At 42.0% G+C, this 20,738-nt stretch overlaps 1 protein-coding gene across 1 annotated transcript in view; it reads right to left on the bottom strand.

The window, feature by feature from the left end:
* LOC126284423 (flexible cuticle protein 12-like) overlaps nucleotides 1-20,467 on the bottom strand; it is a 31,124-nt gene extending 10,657 nt beyond the window's left edge. The window contains exons 1-2 of the mRNA XM_049983341.1: nucleotides 20,389-20,467; nucleotides 780-898 (exon numbers count right to left, since the gene is read on the bottom strand). Of these exons, the coding sequence (XP_049839298.1) occupies nucleotides 780-898; nucleotides 20,389-20,403 (134 nt within the window). The 5' untranslated portion in view covers nucleotides 20,404-20,467. The remainder of the gene's footprint in view (nucleotides 1-779; nucleotides 899-20,388) is intronic.
* Between the last annotated feature and the right edge of the window lie 271 nt (nucleotides 20,468-20,738).

Genomic DNA, 20,738 nt, shown 5'->3' with positions numbered 1-20,738 from the left:
CAGTGGGTGATCAGAGCTAGTGAAGAGGTCATCAGCAATGACGACCCCAAACTTCCACTGCAAAGAGTCGACATCACTCTCTCGAGGGCCTTGTCAAATACGGCTGAGTTGCGGGAAGTTAGAGAACAGCTCCTTAAACTTGGAGTGAAAAGTTGCACATGACGGAAGAAGAAAGCGAATGATCAACCGCAAACGTTGATAATCGAAAGTACTCAGTTGTGGTACTACAGTAGGGTGTCCAAAATAAGTAGACTGATGAAAGATATTGAGGTTCTCCACAGAATCGACGAGGAAAGAGCAAGGCTGGGAAGACACGTTGTAAGGCATCAGAAGAAATCATCGATGGTACTAGAGGGAGACGTGGAAAGCAAACATTGAAGACGAAGACTGGATTGCATCCGCAGCTAATGTACAGCTTTGAGAAGTTCTACGACGAGATGAGGAAATAGGCACGGGATACGAAATTATTATGAACCAAATGAGTCAAAACACTGTAAATCCATCCCCTTCTCACCCTTCTCAATAAAACTGATAATAGCTTGTGTGAGCACTTTTATTTTCTATATAATCCCCGTTTTGACGAATCGCATTGCATATGTTATTGATAAAATGTCTGTTGGTGGTGATCGGAAGAGTGTTATTCAAATGAATATATGAAATTATTCCAGAATTGTTTTCTCATTATCTGTCTTAGTATTATGAAAATAAAATCTAAAATTTTAACTATATTTATTGAAACATTTGTTTATGCAGATAAGGTGGGACAGGCTGCGACGTACCTCCAGTGCCATGGTTCAATCCCATTGAAATCGTTCTCCAGCCCGATGATGGTGGCATCTCTCGGATTAAACTGTGGTGCTGCAAGAACTGTATTCAGCACCGCAGCCACCAGGAACAGCTAGAAAATAAACAAAACTTTGATAAGTGATTGACAGATGGAACCAGTAAGTTCTCTTCTCCTCTACCCTTTAAAACTTATATTTGAGTTTAATGTTTTTCTCGATCAAATAATTTTAGATAGTAGGCTGCGTCATTATAACAACTAAACAAGTGAAGTCGACATCGTTTCGACGGACTTGCTGCGGTACTCTTCAGGTGAATATGAAATCGAAACTGATGCAACATTTAGTTACTAACATAATATCATAATATCGTCTTCAGATTCAGGTAGAAGAGTTTCGAGTTGGCTGGTGCGTAAGTTCGTAGCGTTCTTGTTTTGCATGTTGGTATTCCGTTTGCTATTGTATATTTATCGACTCTTATTTTTATTCGTAGTTCACTGTTGATATTTGAGGTTTCATATTCTCATTTTCTCATTACGAGAAAGTGGAGCTGTGGATGCTAGAAAACGGAATGCCAGGTTGAGAAATCGGAAAATTTCCAATGTATTCTTCTGCATAAATTCAGTAGCGGGGTGAAAACAGATGAGGCAGCTGGATGCATTTTCGCTGTATGTGAGGATAATGGTATCGGACAGGGAACCGTAAAAATGGTTCTCTCGTTTGAGGAGGATAGTTTTGACATTAGTGACTCTCCATGCTCTGGAAGACCTTCAGGGGCTCATGAAAATGGTTTCAACGCATTAATCCACAATGATCTATATCAGTGAGTGACTTAATGAGCATTTCGCTCTAATTTAAGTATATGACAGAAGGAGTCAGCCTTCAGGAATTGTGAAACGAACGATGTAGTCCAGGAGCTGGTGCCACATTCATATTCACCACTAGATGGGGAAACTCACAGACGTCTTTTCTATATTGAGGCCTGTAGTGTGCAAGTGAGACGGACGAGAACCTACGTAATAGGTAAACCCAGTAGAAGCCATTTGTGGCCAAGGAGACGTGGCAGTACTAATTATGGCGTATCTAAGGTCGGTTATAAAGGGAAACATTTATGAAAACTACTTAATTCTGTAGTAAAGCAAGGAATAAAGCCACAGTAATTCAATCTACCATCCCCCATAAATTTTCATGGTGATCCCAATAAAACTTGAATATTGACCATATCTATAATAGTTTAGTATTTGTTGTTAAAGTGAAATTAACAACTTTTGTAATGAAGACATTAATGCTAAAATCTGAGCGCTTTCGTCGATCTTAACGATCGACATTCCATACAGAAGCGCATAATTAAAATGACCAAATTTGAAAACATCGACACTCTAACTTTATTTGTTTAAAAGATATAGTAAATTTAAATTATCAGTATATTCAGTATCAGACCATCATTTCCTCCACACAAAACACATTGAACGATGACAGCATAGAACCTTTTGTATCATTGGTAATATAATATTTGTTGTAAAGTTTTGAATAATAGTTACTTTCGTTCTTTATTTATGTATCAGAAAGCACATTGGTGCAAGGCTACTGGCCATGACATTCAAAGTTAAGAAGCAAATTTTATTGGTTTTATGTAAAAGAACTTAACAATGGATATTATTGTTACTTTGTTTGGAACGTGAAAGTGGTCAAGCCTTGATTACTTAAATATGTTAAAATTTAAAATGATGTAGAATAAGCTGTAGCCAAACAGACGGACGGCATCAGGGAAAGGAACTGCTCTGGTCAGTTGAGCGAGGATATTCGGAGCGAGTGGAAACGCGGCTGGAGACGGACAGAGGGACATTGATGGTGCAGACGCGAAAGAGTTCGGCTGGAGACACCAAAGGGTACAGTTCGGATTGACAACCGAAAGCGGACAGTCGATCTTTAGGCAGATAGGAAGTGAAACGACTTAGAAAACTTCGCGATGTGTGGTATCGCGGGACTTAGTCTCTAAGCGGTGGGCAGTGGCGCGTCTGGTGTGAACTATAACTTTTCGCGTAGATAACTTGTATTTCACAATGAAATTTTGAATGATCGAACTATGTCAAATGGATATGCGCTCGAGTGTAACAGTAGCTCTAAGTACGACCACTTTCGCTATTAGTTTGCTTTCTGAATAAAAATTATTCTAACCAAATCGCAACAGTGTGGCCTACATCATTTATGAGTCGTTAATTTAGTTCCCCAGATTAGTATTACTGTTATTATATGTAATATTGACTTTGTAATTTGCAAACTTGCTATCAGCCAGGCAGTTTAACAAAAGGTCACAACTGTCTAATTTAGGGAATGTAGTGCGACAAGCGCGGTTCAACCCCTAGACGAGTTTAAGCCAAGACATTTCAACGAAGAGGAACCGCATATGTGCCCGAACATCTTTGGGATTTTTTTATGCGATTTAGAGGGTTCAAAAATCGGATGTATGGGTGCCGAATGCTTTAAGCCAAAATCACAAAAATTAGCAGGTGGCGATATGACCATCTATGCTTGTTTTTCATCAGTTGTCTAGTGACCAACACCGACCATTCTCATTCTTATCCTGTATCGTTACTGGCGACGATAAATTGTGTCTATGCTAACACAAGAAAAATAAAGAGGTGTTTGACCTCAGACAAAGCTGAAACAGCGAGTACAAAGACCTGCGTATGTCCAGAAAAGATGTCGTTATTCATCTGGTGGAACAGTGACGAAGTGGTGTACTGTGAAGTGCTTCCTCCAGGTGTAACTGTCACTACTTACATTTATTGACAGCAGGTGAGATGTAATCCAAAAACAACAACCAGGAAGAATGCGTGAAGTTATGCTGCTCCACACTAACGGCTGCACGCGTCTCCTAAGCAGATAAAAACCATTATACAGGAGTCGGGTTGGGAAGTCATTCCTACCTCATTCACATGCTATTGCGGCCTAGAGTTTCAACTTCAAGGAACTTCATTCCCAGTTGAAAATGCGCTCCTAAAAAGATTGCCGATTTCTTCGCCTCGAAACCATGTGATTTCCACGGTCGTGGAATCGGAAACTATACCCTGTGTTGGTAGACTTTTGTTAATAGAGAAGGACTAAAGTCCCTGTTATGTCTATCTCACACGGTTATTGAACTTACAGAAAAACGCTAAGAACTTATACGCGAACTTATTCTCTTTTTTACGCCGAACTAGAGCGGTTCATGACCTGTTGGAAGCATTTCTACCAGACACCGCTTGTCTTTTATGTATATGCCTGTAAAGAGAGAGAGAGAGAGAGAGAGAGAGTGTAGTGTCGTATTAATGATGTTGATGAAATGAAATGTCGTGTGACGAGGGCCTCCCAACGGGTAGACCGTTAGCCTGGTGCAAGTCTTTCTATTTGATGCCACTTCGGCGACTTGCGCGTCGATGGGGATGAAATGATGATGATTAGGACAACACAACACCCAGTCCCTGAGCGGAGAAAATCTCCAGCCCAGCCGGGAATCGAACCCGGGCCCTTTGGATTGACAATCTGTCGCGCTGACCACTCAGCTACCGGGGGCGGATAATGATGTTGATAATGAAAGTGGAGATTAGATTAGATTATATTAATACTTGTTCCATGGATCATGAATACGACACTTCGAAATGATGTGGAACGTGTCAGGTTAATGAAAGATGTCTGTACACGATGTTACATTACAAAAAATATTGCATGACAGTAATGTTTAAGTTAGTTTTTTTTTCCCTCCCTTACGTTATATCTAAAAATTCAGCCAATGAGTAGAAGGAATTGTCATCTAGAAATTCTTTTAATTTATTTTTAAATGTTGGTTGACTATCTGTCAGGCTTTTGATGCTGTTTGGTAGGTGACCAAAGACTTTTGTAGCAGCATAATTTACCCCTTTCTGTGCCAAAGTCAGATTTAACCCTGCATAGTGGAGATCATCCTTACTCCTGGTGTTGGAAGCTCCAAAACTATCTGCAGGCATTAAGGCAAAATTTTTTTAATATTTTACATGACAGGTCTGGCCTGTTACGGCTTAATTGTCATTATTAAACTACTTTGAAGACAACATTGGTAAGACTATCTATTCGCAAAATGTGACTGATTTGTGTTTACATGTCTAGTTGAAATGCAAATGTAAATATAAAGCAGCCACGATTTGCTTATAGATAATCTTATCAATGTTATTTGGGAAAGTCACTTGACATTACCAATTACAGGCTTGTTGTGTAAAATATTAAATGTATTACCTTATTGAAGCTAGTTTTGGAGCTTTCATTTTCATTATGCTTTATATTATACTAAGCAGCAGACCGAACGACACGTACAATATGTAGATAATTATGACAGAAAGGAGGGGGAGAACCGATTGCTTGCAAACAGGCTCACGAATATGTTCGTATTTGGCGGAAAAATAAAATTATCTGCCCGTCCTATGGACAGATGAGCATCAAGAGCCTCATGCAACACTCGTCGGTTGGAAATTTAATCCAGGACTTCGGCGTTATGTCTGGTGATCAGGAACAGTTCGCGATCACCTGTCGTCCATTTGCTGGCCGAATACTCGCAGTGACAATTTCTTCATCATAAGGCTTCTAACTCGCTACATCCCAAGTCGGCTACGGAGGCAGGTTTAAGCCAAAAGAAAGGTTCTGTTGCCATTAAGACTAGAATCGACCCCAGGAATAAATTTTCTGAGTGTTGGTAGAAACGGGAGAAGCGTGTACCTGTAAATGGATATTCCGCTAACATTTCAGGATGTTATTCTGTCTGTTACGGTATCTTGAGATAGAAAATCTCTTCTCAAGTCACCATTGTAGTTCTTGTTACCGTACCTATGACTACCGATTTTGCCTCTGATTGGTAATGGCTAGAATGGTGTGAATAAGTTCGTCTGCCACGTATGTACATAGACTTTAGATCATGGTTCATCTTAAACCTAAACGCAGACTGCCAAAGTCTCTGGAAAGGCGACAGAGTACGCAAAGAACATAGCAAAAATTCCCGGAACAGGTAAATCTTGACATTCACACTTCAATGTAAAAGATATTTACTCTCGAATTACGGACATAATTCGTGATTTAGTTGCAGCAAGTGATGCAATGTTTTCTTTACGTAAGTCTCACCTTCCAGTCAAAATTGAGGTCTTCAATCCCCCTCCCACCCCCCCCCCCCCCGCCCTGCCCCTCCCCCATTTAACTCCCGACATTACATAATGTGTCAAAAAAGTGTGCAGTTCACATAAATTATACTTAAAAAATTAAATAAAAACAATTAACTTCAAAAAATTAAATAGTTTCTATCACTTTGTCGTGTCTGTGCTGTTAGGAACAGTTGCCGAAGCTGGTGTACTTCGTAGGTGAACATTCTGTGCGTCTGACGGTTAGATCCGCATCAGCAGCAGCGGCATTTTCCTCATTGTGTGGGTTACAGTGGGACCACCTAGAACTAATGACAGCAACAAAGTGCTAACTGAAGAAAAAATTGCTCCTGTAACTACACTGATGAGCGAAAATATGACCACCTGCTTAGTAGCTTATTTGTCCGTCTTTGGTAAGAAATACATCAGTCATTCTCCGTATCAGTGATCCGACACTTTGTTGGGACGTCTGTGAAGCTATGTAACATTAGATGTCTATGCACACGTCATGTAATTCGCGTAAATAACGGGCCGCTGATTTACACATGTGAAGATGGCGCCCGGTAGCGATCCAGACGGATACCACAGGATTTACATTAGGCGAATGTGGTCGATGGGACATCAATGCATCCTCAAATCACTGTAGCACGGTTCTGGCTCCGAGACACGGAGAATTGTACTGTTGAAAGAGTGCGTCGCTGCCGCGCAGGATAGCTGCGCCGTCTCCAGTAATCTTGTCACGGTCCGGGCGGCTCCCCCAGTCGGAGGCTCCAGTCCTCCTTCGGGCATGGGTGTGTGTGTTGTCCTTAGCGTAACATAGTTTAGGTTAGGTTAGGTAGTGTGTAGGCTTAGGGACCGTTGACCTCAGCAGTTTGGTCCCTTAAGAATTCACGCACATATGCACATAGACTGCACCGCTAGCAGGGGAGACACGAAGCATAGAGTGATGCAGGTGGATCGCAGCAATCAGCGGTCTTCGAGTAATGCCACAGGTCCCATGCAAGCGCAGGAGAATGTCTCCCGTAGCATAATACAGCTCCCACTAGCGCGCGTCCGTGGCGCGCTTCACGTTTCGAGCAGCCACTCAGCTCAATGAGGGCGTTTGTAGAAATGACCGTCAACCTATTGTAGCAACAATATGATTCACCTGAAGACCGGACATGTTTCCATTGATCGACGGTCGAATCCTAATGGTCACGTGCCCACTGCCATAAAAACTGACGATGTCGTTGGGTCAACATGTGAGATAGTTTGCTTCATAGCTACATGTTCAACGATATACGATAAACGGAGTGCTCCGAAACTCTAGTGCGTGCCTCAGCACTGCGCTCTTTCAGCGGATATGTCACAGATCACCATCTATCCTACTTTAGCGAACATACAGGGTGTTACAAAAAGGTACGACCAAACTTTCAGGAAACATTGCTCATACACAAATAAAGCAAAGAGGCAAAGATGTTATGTGGACATGTGTCCCGAAACGATTAATTTCCATGTTAGAGCTCATTTTAGTTTCGTCAGTATGTACTGTACTTCCTCGATTCAACGCCAGTTGGCCCAGTTGAAGGAAGGTAATGATCACTTCAGTACTAGTGTTGACATGCGACTCATTGCTCTATAGTACTAGCATCAAGCACATCAATACGTAGCATCAACAGGTTAGTGTTCATCATGAAAGTGGTTTTGCAGTCAGTGCAATGTTTACAAATGCGGAGTTGGCAGATGCCCATTTAATGTAGGGATTAGTACGGGCAATAGTCGTGGCGCGGTACGTTTGTGTCGAGACAAATTTCCAGAACGAAGGTGTCCCGACAGGAAGACGTTGGAAGCAATTGGTCGGCGTCTTAGGGAGCACGGAACATTCCAGCCTGTGACTTGCGACTGGTGAAGACCTAGAACGACGAGGACACCTGCAACGGACGAGGCAATTCTTCGTGCAGTTGATGATAACCCTGATGTCAGCGTCAGAGGAGTTGCTGCTGTACAAGGTAAGGTTGACCACGTCACTGTATGGAGAGTGCTACGGAAGAACCAGCAGCCGGCCGGTTTGGCCGTGTGGTTAAAGGCGCTTCAGTCTGGAACCGCGTGACCGCTACCGTCCCAGGTTCGAATCCTGCCTCGGGCATGGATGTGTGTGATGTCCTTAAATTAGATAGGTGTAAGTAGTTCTAAGTTGTAGGGGACTTATGACCACAGAAGTTGATTGAGTCCCATAGTGCTCAGAACCATTTTAACTTTTTTTTTTTTTTTTTTTTTTTTTTTTTTTTTTTTTTTTTTTTTTTAGAACCAGTTGTTTCCGTACCATGTGCAACGTGTCCAGGCACTATCAGCAGCTGATTGGCCTCCACGGGTACACTTCTGCGAATGGTTCATCCAACAATGTGTCAGTCCTCATTTCAGTGCAGATGTTCTCTTTACGGATGAGGCTTCATTCCAATTTGATCAAATCGTAAATTTTCACAATCATCATGTGTGGGCTGACGAGAATCCACACGCAATTGTGCAATCACGTCATCGACACAGATTTTCTGTGAACGTTTGGGCACGCATTGTTGGTGATTCTCGATTGGGCCCCATATTCTTCCACCCACGCTCAATGGAGCACGTTATCATGATTTCATACGGGATACTCTACCTGTGCTGCTGGAACACGTGCCTTTACAAGTACGACACAACATGTGGTTCATGCACGATGGAGCTCCTGCACATTTCACTTGAAGTGTTCGTACGCTTCTCAACAGCAGATTCGGTGACCGATGGGTTGGTAGAGGAGCACCAATTCCATGGGCTCCATGCTCTCCTCAACCCTCTTGACTTTCATTTATGGGGGCATTCGGAAGCTCTTGTCTACGCAACCCTGGTACCAAAGGTAGAGACTCTTCACGCTCGTATTGTGGGCGGTTATGATACAATACGCCATTCTCCAGGGCTGCATCAGCGCATCAGGAATTCCATGCGACGGAGGGTGGATGCATGTATCCTCGCTAACGGAGGAAATTTTGAACATTACCTGCAACAAAGTGTTTGAAGTCACGCTGGTACGTTCTGTTGCTGTGTGTTTCCATTTCTTGATTAATGTGATTTGAAGCGAAGTAATAAAATGAGCTCTAACATGGAAAGTAAGCGTTTCCGGACACAAGCCCACATAATATATTTTCTTTCTTTGTGTGTGAAGAATGTTTCCTGAAAGTTCAGCCGTACCTTTTTGTAACACCCCGCATAAGCCTCCGAAAGCCACGTTCGGTGAAGAGTCATGGATGTTCAACCATTTAGTGCCTAGCGATAGTTTCACTGTCGTACCTCCTTCCGTAGATGTTCACAACAACAGCACGTGAACATTCGCCAAGATCCGCCGAGATACTCTGCGTAATAATAATTTTCCCTTTATCAAAGTCGCTTATCTCAATGAATTTCCCCATTTTCACCCCTATCTTCGCTGCGTTGATCCCCCGTCTGTGTCTGCTCAGCTGACGTACTTCTGCTATCGCGTCACGTGCCCGCAACGCCCCCAGGCGGCATACAACATCGTGGTTGACAGCGGTCATAGTTGTTTGGCTTATCGGTGTAAACGTGGAATTAAATACAAAAAGTGGTATATTAAACATGTAATTCTCCAGTAATGCTGTGCAATGAAGAAGCAGATGACGGGGTAGTAGCTAACCGGCAAGAACATCAAGGTCACAAACATTGTTACTGACGTGGATGATAATGTTTAACTAGACACAGAAGTCATGTCACACTGAAGGATCTCTACCGTGAGAGATGTTAGTAGAGATATTAACCACTTCTTTCAAATTGAACCTTGATATCAGCTATTTTATCTTATGAAAGAGGCAATTAAAAATTATGCCAATGCTAACAACATTATTCATCTGTTTTTGAGAAACTGTAATTTTCCCAGCAACTGAATGTAAATTTACTGAAATGTCCAATTTAGTTCAAACAACAGACCATACTCAGGTGAGTATCTCTTGCACGGTCTGTTGTTTGAGCGAAACTGGATAGTAAACTGAAATACAACTTTTGTGCAAATTACGGATATCAAAAATATTTAGAAGTGGTAATTTATCGACTTCCTGAAAGCCTAGGGACTGCTACTTCATCTCTAAACTGGAGCTTAACGGACAATGGCGCATGTCGTATATTAATATTACCTGACTGTTTGCATCAACTGACTTCTGAAAACACATGTACTCCGATGCCCATACATAAATGGTCAAGTATTTAAGCACTTACGCGCAACAAGATGCAAATTTATTGCAACGTAAGCTTTCCTTGCTACTGATGAGGGCCACAGAACATAATTCGATTTGTTATGAAGCTTAATTTTTCAAAAATTAGCAATTTATGACACTTTGTTAATATTAAATTGTGAAAGTACGGAAAGGTATGTAAAGCTCTGTATCAAAACAATGGCGGAAGAAGGTCACAACACGAAGAAGAAGTTTTGCGACATGAACGAAAATTGATTGGCCTGCTTCTACGTTTGAATGATGGTATCTGTTCAAATTCCGCTCAAGTCGCATATGAGAGGCGTTAGAAGGGCCTCTATGAGGATGCAAATCAGGTTTGCTTTAAATACACGCTGTAACGCTCCTGAGCGTTACTTACGAGACTAGACGTGATTAGTTCACGATAGTCAAAAATGCCCTTAAGACGACAAAGATACCATTAACAGCACCTCACTGAGTTTTATCTAAATAGTGTAGTAGGGCTTCAAGGAGCTAGACATTGCAGAAAGACGAGGCCGAAGTGTAGCCACTCTACATGATTACTGGCAGCGGTAGTCACGAGAATGTGCGCTTGCAAGAAGACCGGGCTCAAGACGGCCACGTGGTGCTACCCTGTACAGCATATGGCTCCGGCGCATCGTAACTGCATCTGCAGCAGCAACTTGAGTAGCAGTTGGCACCATATTGACTCGACTCAGACGTCCTGTGTCGTGCATTTCAGTGACCCCAAACCACCGCCAATTGCGACTACAGTGGTGTTGAGCTCAAAGTTTCAGATATGTTGGGTAGTTTTGCACTGTCTTTTAAGGGTACAGGGTACTTTTCCGGCTCAACATTATGTAAATAACATGTATTTCTTTCAGGTACTATTTATAATGTATATATTTTACGGATTTTTTGTTGTTATCAGGTAATGCAGCACACTTCCTAAATAAATTAGAAATATTTTAAATGTTTTTGAACCTGCTTGGGGTTATTAAAATTTTTTTTTCCGAAATGCTTCCCCAAATTGAGGTACAAAATCCAATATAATACATTTTAAGGAGACCAGATTTTTACGAGATATGTATGACATGATGGCTCAGATAGTAGACCTATTTAATTACACCTATTATGCATATTTCAAAGTTAAAAAAATGTTACATGTTACATTTTAATTTTTATAATTTTTCGCCTAGTAAAAATGTTACTTTTTCTACCATTTAGTTGATTCTGCAATAAAGCTTCTGTCCAATACATAAGTATGGACTATTGCAAGTTACATAAAAAAAATTGTGCAGCACTTTATAAACTTTAGGAAATATTTGTACCTTAATTCTGAAAAATACAGCATGCGAGAAATTGCCAATGAAGATATGAGTCCAGCTAAACTGTGCCTCAGAACATTCCTGAAGCATAGTCTTCATCCTGCAGCATTTCTTCACCTTCAAGCTTCCTCTTGGCATTCCTGAACCGTGCTGCAGCTCGCGTAGGTGCTGTTTGTAGGTTTCCGCCCTCTGTTGAAGGCCAGACGGTATCGTTTAGTTGGCATGGTTGTGGTTGTTTGTCTTCTTCTCGTGTCGACTGGCCCCACTCGGTTTCGCAACTGTTGCTTGTCCGCTAGTGGCAGCAGCGGCGGTTATCGATACGTAGCAACTGTTGCCCTATCTTTGGGGCGACGTCGTTGTTGTTCCGGGTCGTGTGAGTGTGTCAGTTCGGTTGGGAACTCAGGAGGAGCCAGGTCCGCGCAGTGCCAGAACACGCCGGGACCTCTGGCGGCACGCATGGACTGCCGGATGGAAGGTGTGTGGTCACCGCATGCAGCGAGCTTTAAGATGAGTGCATTTCAATCCAAGTAGAGATACCTCCACCATTGCGATATCTCGCGATTTTCCAGTGACTTGTGTTCGTGTTGCTGCTCGCAGTGTCGCCGAGGCAAAGAGGAGTATGGTTTCTAATGGTTTAGTTATTTATTATCAAAATGTAAAATCTCATAGTGATGGTACATTAACTGCTCTTTCAATAGTCCTAGAAATGTTCTAGTACAATTTAATGATATGCTGAAGATATTAGTTGATTGATCAAATGTTGAGAATAAATTCGTTATGATTTTCAGAGTAGACTTTTTTATCTCTATTCTTCTTTTTTCTGCTCTTTTAATAAGTTTAGGTTTAAATGAAATAAAGTTTACTTGATTAAAGAAAATGAAAGTGGCTGAAAATACAATAAATAGGGAGAGCGAGTGGAGTGCTTGTGGAAGGCGGATCTGATTAGCTTTCCTCGACTTCTTATTACTACACTCCTGGAAATTGAAATAAGAACACCGTGAATTCATTGTCCCAGGGAGGGGAAACTTTATTGACACATTCCTGGGGTCAGATACATCACATGATCACACTGACAGAACCACAGGAACATAGACACAGGCAACAGAGCATGCACAATGTCGGCACTAGTACAGTGTATATCCACCTTTCGCAGCAATGCAGGCTGCTATTCTCCCATGGAGACGATCGTAGAGATGCTGGATGTAGTCCTGTGGAACGCCTTGCCATGCCATTTCCACCTGGCGCCTCAGTTGGACCAGCGTTCGTGTTGGACGTGCAGACCGAGTGAGACGACGCTTCATCCAGTCCCAAACATGCTCAATGGGGGACAGATCCGGAGATCTTGCTGGTCAGGGTAGTTGACTTACACCTTCTAGAGCACGTTGGGTGGCACGGGATACATGCGGACGTGCATTGTCCTGTTGGAACAGCAAGTTTCCTTGCCGCTCTAGGAATGGTAGAAAGATGGGTTCGATGACGGTTTGGATGTACCATGCACTATTCAGTGTCCCCCTCGACCATTACCAGAGGTGTACGGCCAGTGTAGGAGATCGCTCCCCACACCATGATGCCGGGTGTTGGCCCTGTGTGCCTCGGTCGTATGCAGTCCTGATTGTGGCGCTCACCTGCACGGCGCCAAACACGCATACGACCATCATTGGCACCAAGGCAGAAGCGACTCTCATCGCTGAAGACGACACGTCTCCATTCGTCCCTCCATTCACGCCTGTCGCGACACCACTGGAGGCGGGCTGCACGATGTTGGGGCGTGAGCGGAAGACGGCTTAACGGTGTGCAGGACCGTAGCCCAGCTTCATGGAGACGGTTGCGAATTGTCCTCGCCGATACCCCAGGAGCAACAGTGTCCCTAATTTTCTGGGAAGTGGCGGTGCGGTCCCCTATGGCACTGCGTAGGATCCTACGGTCTTGGCGTGCATCCGTGCGTCGCTGCGGTCCGGTCCCAGGTCGACGGGCACGTGCACCTTCCGCCGACCACTGGCGACAACATCGATGTATTGTGGAGACCTCACGCCCCACGTGTTGAGCAATTCGGCGGTACGTCCACCCCGCCTCCCGCATGCCCACTATACGCGCTCGCTCAAAGTCCGTCAACTGCACATACAGTTGACGTCCACGCTGTCGGGGCATGCTACCAGTGTTAAAGACTGCGATAGAGCTCCGTATGCCACGGCAAACTGGCTGACACTGACGGTGGCGGTGCACAAATGCTGCGCAGCTAGCGCCATTCGACGGCCAACACCGCGGTTCCTGGTGTGTCCGCTGTGCCGTGCGTGTGATCATTGCTTGTACAGCCCTCTCGCACTGTCCGCAGCAAGTATGGTGGGTCTGACACACCGGTGTCAATGTCTTCTTTTGTCCATTTCCAGGAGTGTATTTACTGCGCTCAACTTGTTACAATTTGTTTAATTCAACCAGCGGTAATTTTTCTTGCCTAGTGGCCTCTAACGCCCCAGTTACCTGCCCTGGGGGTTAGTGTATGTAACGGTAGTGTATTTTTCATCGCCTTGCCGCTGTTGTCCTGTAAGGCGCATGGTTTTGACAGCTTTCTTGACTGGAGACCGTTGGGCGATTATTCTACTCTGGTGGTAGTGGCTCTAAACACACTATTCTGGGGACGTAGTGCAGACCGCCGTTTCCAGCTTTGGCGTATTGTTCCAAAGTTGCATTTTGTTTATCAGATGTCAGGTAGTTTCAGCAAGATTATCATTAGTGATTCGTTAGACTGCCATTAGTCTGAGTTACCATCTTGTAAAGTGAATACAGCTCTTGGCTGCCTATCTCATCGCTCGCGAAAGTGTTTGTTGCTGACCTTCTCAGAGGTCGATTCCTGAAGCACCGTCTGTGGCCACTTGTTCTTGTAAGACATGTGTTTTCCAAATGGAGGTCTGATGGCCAGTAGTTCAGTGTAACGTTCCTTTAGCCCACGCCTTCAGCGGGTATAATCTACCTCAATACGCTTTAAGGGACTTATGTACTGATCATTGTGTTTTATTATTGTATTGTTTATTACAATACCTTGTAATGCCTACATTAAAGGTTATATATGTAGTTAATAGTTTTGGTGGCCTTCTGGAGTAAATCTAGCAGTTTAGTGTTCAGTGGATGTTAAGGGTTGTGGTACAGAGTTTACCACCATCTTATTTCACCCGTTTGGTGATCAGTTGCTCGTTTTTAATTTACCTTTGCTATTGTATTTTCTGTTTTACAGCAGGTTTCTAAATTTTTTGTAGTATTGCTGTCCCTGGCGTGTAAGGCTTTCAGCTGGGATTGTGGTCATTTGCCTTAAAATTCTAATTTGATATTTGTGTTTAAGCAGTAAGCCTTAATACCTTATTACTGCCATTCCTGGCGTCTGATGTCGTCTTCTGTGTTTGTGGCAACTTGCCGTTAAAATTTCAATACCTTTGATTTGTAAGTTGCAGCGAGTTTTAAACAGTTCTTAATATATTGCCCTTCCTGGCGTGTAAGACCTTCTGCCCAGATCACCGTGGCTTGCTTTTAAAACATTATCTGTTGTATCTGTATTTAATGATGATTTGCTAAATTGTAACTCACAGAAAACACTATTATTTACACAGGTGTTAATTCCTTCATTAATGAAGTGTGGTATTTTTATTTATTGTTGAGTCTGGAATCACTGATTTAAAATAAATTGTATGTAACTGTAAAAGGCAACCAATAGTAACTGATTACGGCCCCGTCGACAACAGTAACCGAATCCAGCCTTCCTTTGACTACCAGGTTTCAATTCCTTTTAGCACCTTTGGTAACTTGAAAAGCAAATCTTTCAGCTTCATGCACCCTTTGGTAGCCACACGCAAGCAATTGATCTTCCACATTAGAGCCACATTTTATGCCTAAATTTCTGAGGACTTCCAACCTTCTTATCACTCCATCGTTGAAACATAGCAATGCATCTAGTACACCAACTTTTTTTAATGTGTTTAGTCCTACAAAAAACAGGTCTATTTCAGTTTTTGTCAATCTGCTTCAGCCAGACAGAGATTTTACATCAGACAAGAACTTTCCTTTCATTTCTCTTCATAGTTCCTCAATACAACACCCATCCTCTTTCGCACATGTCCACAACACACCAGTTTTGTTACCAAGGTATCACCATAAACATTAGACTCATTAATTTTGTTGAAAGCAGAGTCCCCATCGCCTAGGTACTTCCTATATCTAAAGTTATAAAAGGTCACCGACCTCTGAAATATTCTTAGAGCTCCATCACACTTCATACCTACACTGTAACAATCATAATTCTTAGAACACTGATGTTCAATATGTTCTTCAGTGTTGCCATGGCAGGTGTAGCGTTACTTAGATAAGCACTCAACAATAACTTTTCCATTCTCCAGAAAAGTAGCACTTACACATTATTCAAGGAACAATGTTCTCGACGTTTCCATGTCCCATCAAGTGCAAGAACAATGTCCCTGGTTGCACTAATATTTACAGTTTCTTCTACTGCACGTTTCGTAGATGCTTTAGACACAACCATCAAGGTAACTAAAAGTATTTTTATGTACTTACTGAATGTACTGGGAGGAGGAGGGAAGTCCATCAAACTACAAAACGTTTGAGCAGCTTTTTTTTCCTTTTCCTATTTCACGCATTGCATACTTCAAATTCGCATCACATGAATTATGCACAATGTTCGAAGTCATTTCTGAGGTAAATTTATTGGAGGATCTACACAGAACTAATTTTGACGAAACACCCTTCCTGCTACTTTATTGTTCTGTTATTTCCAGACTGCCTACACCACCACCTTTCTTACATTTCGACACTTCCTTTATCAAAAAAGATAAGATGCCAACTTCAGCATCAACAACTCCACCACAAAGAGCGTCATTGCTAACACAAAAATTTTAATCACTAGGAGGCATGACATGTGGGAGTTTCTTCCCTTAAGAACTGATAGGTAGGTTACTTTCAACAGTGTGGCTTGCTTTGTTTGTGAACTGGTAATCATGGAATTTCCTTTTATTCAATTTCATCCTGCGTGACATAGTTTGTATTAGTAGAAAAATAATCATTACAGACACTAGAAACCTGTTCTGTTACCAACATACGCAATGTATCATACGTATAATCGCTGGAAACACAAAGTTCACCGTTCTTTTCGAAATAATACTGGTTTTTGTAACAAAAATAAATGAGGTCATTTTTCATTTGAAACCCTGTAATTTGTATATCTACCTCCCCCCCTCCCCCCAATAACCATGGACTTTGCAGTTAGTTGGGAGGCTTGCGTGCCTCAGCGATACAGATGGTCGGACCGCAGGTGAGAAGAAGAGAAGTAGGAGAGAAGTAGAAGAGAAGGAAACATAGTAGGTGAATATGGATTGGGGGTAAGAAATAAAAGAGGAAGCCATCTGGTAGAATTTTTCACAGAGAATGACTTAATCATAGCTAACACTTGGTTCAAGAATAATAAAAGGGGGTTGTATACATGGAAGAATCCTGGAGATACTAGAAGGTATCAGATAGATTACATAATGATAAGACAGAGATTTAGGAACCAGGTTTTAAATTGTAAGACTTTGCAGGGACAGATGTGGACTCTGACCAAAATCTATTGGTTATGTACTGTAGATTAAAACTGAAAAAACTGCAAAAAGGTGGGAATTTGAGGAAATGGGTCCTGGATAAACTGGCTAAACCAGAGGATGTACGGAGTTTCCGGGAGAGCATAAGGGAACAACCGACAGTAATGGGGGAAAAATACAGTAGAAAAAGAATGGGTAGCTCTGAGGGATGAAGTAGTGAAGGCAGCAGAGGATGAAGTAGGTAAAAAGACGAGGGCTAGTGGACATCCTTGGGTAGCAGAAGAAATATTGAATTTAATTGATGAAAGGAGAAAATATAAAAATGTAGTGAATGAAGCAGACAAAAAGGAATACAAACGTCTTAAAAATGAGATTGACACGAAGTGCAAAATGGCTAAGCAAAGATGGCTAGAGGACAAATGTAAAGATGTAGAGGCTTATCTCACTAGGGGTAAGATAGACACTGCCTACAGGAAAATTAAACAGACCTTTGGAGAACAGGGAACCACTTGTATGAATATCAAGAGTTTAGATGGAAATCCAGTTCAAAGCAAAGAGGGGAAAGCAGAAAGGTGGAAGGAGTATATAGAGGGCCTATACAAGGGCGACGTACTTGAGGACAATGGAAGAGAATGTAGATGAAGACGAAATGGGAGATACGATACTGCATGAAGAGTTTGACAGAGGACTGGAAGACCTGAATCGAAACAAGGCCCCGGTAGTAAACAACATTCCATTAGAACTACTGACGGTCTTGGAAGAGCCAGTCCTGACAAAACTCTACCATCTGGTGAGCAAGATGTATGAGACAGGCGAAATACCCTCAGACTTCAAGAAGAATATAATAATTCCAATCCCAAAGAAAGCAGGTGTTGACAGATGTGAAAATTACCGAACTATCAGTTTAATAAGCCACAGCTGCAAAATACTGACTTGAATTCCTTACAGACGAATGGAAAAACTAGTTGAAGCCGACCTCGGGGAAGACCAGTTTGGATTCCGTAGAAATATTAGAACGTGAGGCAATACTGACCTTATGACTTATCTTAGAAGAAAGATTAAGGAAAGGCAAACCTACGTTTCAAGCATTTGTAGACTTAGAGAAAGCTTTTGACAATGTTGACTGGAATACCCTATTTCAAATTCTAAAGGTGGCAGGGGTAAAATACAGGGAGCGAAAGGCTACTTACAATTTGTACAGAAACCAGATGGCAGTTATAAGAGTCGAGGGGCATGAGGGTTGTAGCCCCTCCTCGATGTTATTCAAGCAATAAAGGAAACAAAAGAGGAGTAGGAATTAAAACCCATGGAGAAGAAATAAAAACTTTGAGGTTCGCCGATGACATTGTAATTCTGTCAGAGACAGCAAAGGACTTAGAAGACCAGTTGAACGGAATGGACAGTGTCTTGAAAGGAGAATGCAAGATGACCATCAACAAAAGCAAAACGAGGATAATGGAATGTAGTCGAATTATGTCGGGTGATGCTGATCGAATTAGATTAGAAAGTGAGACACTTAAAGTAGTAAAGTTTTGCTATTTGTGGAACAAAATAACTGATGGTGGTCGAAGTAGAGAAGATATAAAATGTAAACTGGCAATGACAAGGAAAGCGTTGCTGAAGAAGAGAGCTTTGTTAACACCGAGTATAGATTTAAGTGTCAGCAAGTCGTTTCTTAAAGTATTTGTATGGAGTGTAGCCATGTATGGAAGTGAAACATGGACGATAAATAGTTTGCACAACAAGAGAATAGAAGCTTTCGACATGTGGTGCTACAGAAGAATGCTGAAGATTAGATGGGTAGATCACATAACTATTGAGGAAGTACTGAATAGAATTGGGGAGAAGAGGAGTTTGTGGCACAACTTGACAGGAAGAAGGGACCATTTGATAGGACTAGTACTGACGCATTAAGGGATCACAAATTTGGCATAGGAGGGCAGCGTGGAGGGTAAAAATCGTAGAGGGAGACCAAGAGATCAATACAGTAAGCAGATTCAGAAGCATGTAGGTTGCAATAAGTACTGGGAGATAAAGGAGCTTACACAGGATAAAGTAGCATGGAGAGCTGCATCACACCAGTCTCAGTACTGAAGACCACAACAACAACAGAGTGGATATCAATGTAATAAAAAAACACTATAGAATTAAATAAAGTCATTAAAAAATTTCTATTTTTGTACCTTTTATAAGTATCCTGTATCCTTAAAGTACGCAAAGAAGAACCAAAATTGGCGATGCACCGTGTACTGTCAGAACGTTAGTAACATTTGTATTTTGTCTATTATTGTGTAACACCACATTCATGCTCAGCTGTACTACGTTAATGTGTACTTTAAGTCCTAATTTTCATTAATAGATTTATTTAGTTATGTATGGGCAAACAGTTTTCTATTGGTTTAACCTATTGATCTCTGACACGCAAATGTCAATTGTCTATAGTAAAATATTTTGACACCACGTCATTGTTTTTCTGTTATTTTTACACAACTATTGACAAACTGTGTGACGCTAGGTATATATAACTTCAAAATATTTTCTTGTTGTTTCTGATACCCACGAGAGAGGTGTTTGTTATGTCGCACTTCTGTATAATCGTATTGTTATAACCTATTTGTTCCCACCTAGATCTGAAGACAATCTATAAGGCAGGTTTGAACAGGTAAACGGAATATAAAATGTTGTGGTCCAGATGGTATTTGTTTATTAATCAAGATGGGATACGTTGTGTAGGAATCTGGAGTTTCGCCTCCAAGATCACCTCCAATCAACTCTCTGGATTTTTCTATTTTGAATGAAATCATAAGTGGAATGTATATCTTCCACTTTGATGCGGTTGGAGAACAGTAACGGCAAGTTATACATGGTCTGTCAATTTTTACACGGTGATCTCTGAGCGGCTGACGAATTTATAACTCACTGCAAACAAGAGAGCAATATTGCATCCAAAGGCAAGGAGCACACGTGGAACGCCTCCTTAAAATGGCAACGTCGTACAGCACATTGAAATACTCAATCTTGTTGTTTTTTACTAAAATTTGTCACCATTTTGAAATATCTTTTAATTACTTAATTATGTCACATTATTTTTCATCGTTTTCCGTAACTGTGAGGTAAGTCGTTTTGTGGTAAACGTAATGAATTCCTGGAAACAGCCAAATATATTAGATAGGTCTCAAATAGTTCTATCATGACACACACTACAAATTGTGAAAATGACATTCTCAATGAGGTAACCTGCTGATAGTCGAATCGTGAGTGAAGTAGCTTAACGTTATGTAAGTAACAGTAACGCACAACGCGTACGTAGTGACGGCTGTACAACTAGAATATATATTTCGATGACTCACCATGGTGAAAGCCATTTCAGCAGCGAAGACAGCGTCCTGGACGTCTCTGGAGGACTGGTGCCTTCCGAAGCGCGCTCTCAGTTATGTAGATCCTCGGTGGGCGTCACCCCCCACCCTCCAGTTGGTGCGTGGGACCTCGCAAGTCGCCTCCAAGACGCGGATCCCGAAAGTACTGAGCGGTTGGCTGCGACCATCAGTGGCCTGTTTAGTTTTTTATTGTGCTGCTGCTCGAGTCGACTGGTCCTGCCACGCGTCCGTGCCGTGCAAAATTGAATCTCCCTGCCTTCAAATGTCAAATGGGGGAGCTGAAAAGTCACGATAATGAAGCTCGAAAAAGCAACTAAAATGTC

Source organism: Schistocerca gregaria, chromosome 8 (assembly GCF_023897955.1).
Source record: "Schistocerca gregaria isolate iqSchGreg1 chromosome 8, iqSchGreg1.2, whole genome shotgun sequence".
NCBI lineage: Eukaryota > Metazoa > Arthropoda > Insecta > Orthoptera > Acrididae > Schistocerca > Schistocerca gregaria.
The sequence above is the reverse complement of the archived record's forward strand: the minus strand, read 5'-3'. Positions and strand labels throughout refer to the sequence as shown.